A 4,860-nucleotide genomic window follows, 5' to 3' on the forward strand; every position below is an offset into this window, starting at 1 on the left:
GGCATGTGCCCTGTACCCTTTTTGCATAGGAAATGAGATTTTTTTAAAAAGGAAGAATTTCAAGAAAATAATAAATGATCTTTTAGGAGAACTTGGGCTTGAGGACCTACAGTAACCTAGGACAGAGTCTGGCTCAGAACAAATGATGGTCTGTTAATGACTCTCTGTGGAGCCAAAGTAGAACTGTTGGGTGAGTAACTCTGTCCAGCTGTGTTAACAGACAACAGTCTTTCATCCTGTGATACAAGTTCTGCTGATGAAAGCTCAAAGGTCTTGAGGTAATTGTTCTTTGGCAGGTCTGGTCTTTGGGCAGATAAATGAACTTTGCAGAACTGCATTGGAAGAGAGAAAAGGTAAAGTCAGGGAAACCTGGATCTGGAGGCAGATTCTAGGCCTTTATTTATTTAACCTTTTATTATCATCATCATCATTATTACTATCTATTTGGTATAGAGTCTCACTAAGCAGCTCAGATTTAGTGATCCTCCTGTCTCAACCTCCCCAGTGCTGGAATTGCAGGCATGTGCCACAACACCCGGTCTCAGTGGCCCATATGGCACACCCAGGGTGGTACTGGGGATAGAACCTTTGTCCTTGTGCTTGCCAGGCAGGTGCTCAGACCGCCACTCTATCTCCCTCTTTTTTTTGTCTTTTTGAGACAGGGTCTCCTTATGCTGTTCAGGGAGGCCTTGAGCTCACTTTGTAGCCCAGGCTGGTCTCGAACTCCCAACAATCTTCCTGCCTCAGCCTCCCTAGTGCTGGGATTACAGGCGTGCACCACCACACCAGACTTAGTATAAGCCTTTAAATATCTTCAGATCAAATTGCTCAGTATCATCCAAGCAGGAAGATTACAAATTTGAGGCCTGTTTGGGTAGTTTAACAAGAACCTGTCTCAAAGGACTGAGATGTAGTTCACTGTGAAGACATTTCAAAAAAAAAAAAAAAAGTCATATATTAATCTAGCTCAGTCATTTGTTTTCTTTTTTCTACATGTTTTTAAAGTCCACCGATGTAGTTGTTTATCTCTAGTTTGATCCTTATTGCTGGAAAGCATGCCCTTCTATAGTTACCGTTACAACCATCACACCATAGGTGACATCCTGCTCTAGTTTCTTTCTCTTCATATAGAGAAAGAGTCAAGTTTGGAGGATAATCTGGAGATTTCAAAATGGAGTGAGGCAGTACACAGCAGGATCGTGACAGCAGCCAAAATGGACTATTTTGTTGCCGTCAAGTGCTCTGTGGCTAATGAAGGTTTTAGTTGGGAGTGGCGGTGCACACTTGTAATCCCAGCTATTCAGGAAGCTGAGGCAGAAGGATAGAAAGTTGGAATCCTGCCTGGGAAATTTAGTGAGATTCCATCTCAAGGAATACACACATACATGCATGCATGCATGCGTACATACATACATGAAATGGCTGGAATGTAGCTCAATAAGAGGCTTTAGGAGCAAACATCAGGCTCAGGAGGGGAAAAAAAATGTAGTCCATGATTGGATGGAAAGGTTTAAAGACTGTCTTATTTCCATGAAATCCTCTTTCTCCACTTGTATTACTAGAACACATCACAGCCACTGTCAGTGTCTGAGGAAAACACGTAATTGTCATAAAATCAAATAGAACCATAGACTTTACTTTCCTCTTCTATAACACAAGATAACCACCAGTATTCTTTGCAAAATTAAGATTCTGTAATAGCTGAATGAACTTAATCACAGAAAACTGTTTCTTAATTTGTAACTTGGGGATAATATCAGCATCTTCCACTTAACTTGTTTAGAAGATTAATAATGCCTTCTTCATTAATTTTACCGATTTTTTTTTTCTTCTTTTTTTTTTTTGAGGAGCCGGGGATTGAATTCAGGCCCTTGTGCTTCCCAGAGAAGCGCTTATTCCACTGAGCCATCTCCCCGGCCCAATTTTACCGAATTTTGTAGTTTCCTTGAAATGTGGGGAATACTGCAGCCAGAAATAGTATTACCAGAACAAAACAAGACAACAAAAAGAACAGCTTCAACCCGGATCAACGTTCTACGGAACCTCACGCCATACCTTCCCTGTTGCTGCTCAGGAAAATTTTGCGGTTGTACCCTACAGCCTGCTCTCCTCGCCCCTAGGAAGTGAAAGCCTTAATCCCTCAATGCATGCTGGGAATTGTAGTCCCTCCCTTAAGAGCCGGGTGGAGGGGCAGCCTTGAGGTCATCAATGGTGGCCCAGAAAGCCAGCGCGTGGTGAGAAAGGGGCTGTTCGCGCGTGCCCTCCGCACCTGTGAGCGGTGGCGGCTGCTAGCGCTGAAGTCTCCCGCCGTGGCGCTCTCCCGACATGCCGGAGGAGGCGCGCTTTCCTCCGGCCAAGAGGTTCCGACTCGGCTCAGGACCTCCGAGCCGTGCCGAGTCCTGTCCTCCGGGCAGGCGAGTAGTAATGCTGCTGACGGCGGGCGGCGGCGGCAGAGGAGGCAGCGGAGGAGGAGGAGGAGGTCGGAAGCCGCAGCCGCCCCTGGCCCAGCCTTCAGCCAGTCCCTACCGTGAGGCCTTGGAGCTGCAGCGCCGGAGTCTGCCGATCTTCCAGGCGCGGGGGCAGCTCTTGGCCCAGCTTCGAAACCTGGACAGTGCAGTCCTCATCGGTGAGTAGCTATGCCAGTGGGCCCTTCCTCCCTCTCCCATCCTGCTTTTACGAAAACAATTTGATGCCGCTTACCCTCCGTTTCTCCAACCATGTTGAACACCCTTTCTGTGGCAGGCCCGGAGAAGGATTCTCGGGAAGAGTCGGAGAGCGCTGATTTGGAGTTGCTGACAGCCCAGAGAGAATGACAGACTTGTAGGCATGGATTCACCTTCCAGGAAAGGGTAGAGGGATGTGCCAAGGGTTTCGGAAGCTTCGGTTAGTTAGATCTAAGCCAGTCTGTGAAAAGGAAGCTGAAGAGATGGTCCCAAAGGGAGAATGTTCTCTCTGTAGAGGGAAGAGCCGATCTGAAGGACTAAAAATTAGAAACAGTGTGGTGGAATAGAAAATTTCTGGTGCATAAAAAGAGTTGTGGAGCAGGGACTGGTTTCAGAGGGCTGGATGCCTAAAGCTTAAGAAACAAGAATTCCTGAAGGATAGAAAGTCTGAGCTGTCCAAGAGGAGGAGGAGACTCAGGGCGGGCTTGTAGTTAGAAGATGAGTTAAGAGAAGAGAGTGAACGGATGCAAAGTAAGGTCCTATCTATGCACTCCCACCCCCCCCAATTGCTCACTGTATTTGGATGCCAGCCACTGATTGTGGATATATTTGAGAGCTATTTCAAGAGACCATGACTGTAAGAGCTGATTTACATTGAATTTAGGATTAAAGAGGTGAGAGAAGAAATCCAGAAGTAGACCTGTTTTGAGAAAAAGAGAGATTGAGAGGAAATTGCAGTTATTCATAGGTTAAGGGAAAGAACTCAGTAGAGGAAGCTGCAAATGGATTGGAGCTAATGGTATAAACACTATAGGGCATGGGAAAGGAGGCCCTTGGGAGCAAGACCTGGATGGAGTGCTGGACTACAGTGGGAAGGCCATTGCAGAGACCAGGGTCCTGGAGAAAGAATGGGGTAAAGTCAGAAATACTAGAGGAGGAGGCCAAGGAAGATCACCTTTGATAAGTTTTTCTATGAGACAAGTGCAGGAGTTCTGCTGAGAACAGGAATCCCAGGGCCTCAAGTATTGTGGGGAATATAGAAATCTTACTCCAAAACCAGGAGTAAGATTGATGATTGAGTTGGTTCCTGGGTGTATTTTGGCCCTATTACTACTGCACATTTGGGTTGCTTTACTTTAATACTACACAGTTGTTTAAAGTACAGAGGTAGGAAAGATGTAGAGAGAGACATTGATCTGACTTTGAGGGTGTGCCTGATAGACTGCAGAATAATCCAATTCTTAGCCTGTAATTATTGGCTGGCTCAGACAGGATGAGCAGTTAGAGGAGTTGATGACTAGGAGAAAATGCACAAATAAGAGGACTTAGCAAAAAAAAAAAAAAAAAAAAAAGAGGACTTAGCAGTAGCAAGGGAGGAAGAAGATTTGATCAGACTTGGGACATTGTGCAAGAAATCTTGGATTTCTTGAGTTCTTTGTTCCAGCTAGCCACTGTTAAAAGGGACTCACAATGGGTAGGAAATGACATTTATGGGATAGTTACTCTGCAGGGAGTGTAACTCCTCAAAGAGGCAGAAACTTGCTTTGCTCTCTAGAAGTTTCTGGTATTAGAAGAAGACAGAAGCATTTAAACCCTTCTTGTGCAGCATAGGGTGATCAGTGCTAGGAGAGACCAATAAAATCCAGAGAAGTCCAGAGAAAGCGCCTTCTGCAGCCCTAGGGGAAAGATTTGAACTACTCATCTTGGAGTTTGCCAGGCAGAAGCATGAGGCAGGTATTATATCTGTAATACAGTGGGCAAAGGCAGAGGGTATGAAAGAAAGCAAAATAGGGAATAATAGCAAGTTTGTTATGGCTGCAGTGTATGAGAGGGAGTATTTATCAATATATATGACAATCATACCCCTCACACACACCAGTACTGGAGTTGAAGCTAGGGCCTTACACTGCTAGGCAAGCACTTTACCACTGATCTATAACCTAGCCTTGTTTTTTGAGACAGAGTCTTTCTACACTGCCCCAACTGGCCTGAAACCTATGATCCTCTTGCCTTAGTCACCTGAGCAGCTAGGATTACAGATATGCACCACCACATCTGGCTGAAAAAGGGACTTTAAATTATTTTTAATAATCAGCTAAGGGGGCTGGTGAGATGGCTCAGTGGTCTAAAGCACCTACTTAGAACAAGCTTAGCAAAGCACAGGGACCGCGGTTCAATCCCCCAGCACCACATGCCA

The 4,860-nt window shown here is 45.5% G+C and overlaps 1 protein-coding gene across 1 annotated transcript in view; it reads left to right on the top strand.

Annotated features, from left to right (window-relative positions):
* Positions 1-2,188: 2,188 nt before the first annotated feature.
* Dhx33 (DEAH-box helicase 33) overlaps positions 2,189-4,860 on the top strand; it is a 23,095-nt gene continuing 20,423 nt past the window's right edge. Inside the window, exon 1 of the mRNA XM_004638316.2 lies at positions 2,189-2,626. Within this exon, the coding sequence (XP_004638373.1) occupies positions 2,326-2,626 (301 nt within the window). The 5' untranslated portion in view covers positions 2,189-2,325. The remainder of the gene's footprint in view (positions 2,627-4,860) is intronic.

The sequence above is a fragment of the Octodon degus genome, unplaced genomic scaffold (genome assembly GCF_000260255.1).
Source record: "Octodon degus isolate 3935 unplaced genomic scaffold, OctDeg1.0 scaffold00098, whole genome shotgun sequence".
Lineage (NCBI taxonomy): Eukaryota > Metazoa > Chordata > Mammalia > Rodentia > Octodontidae > Octodon > Octodon degus.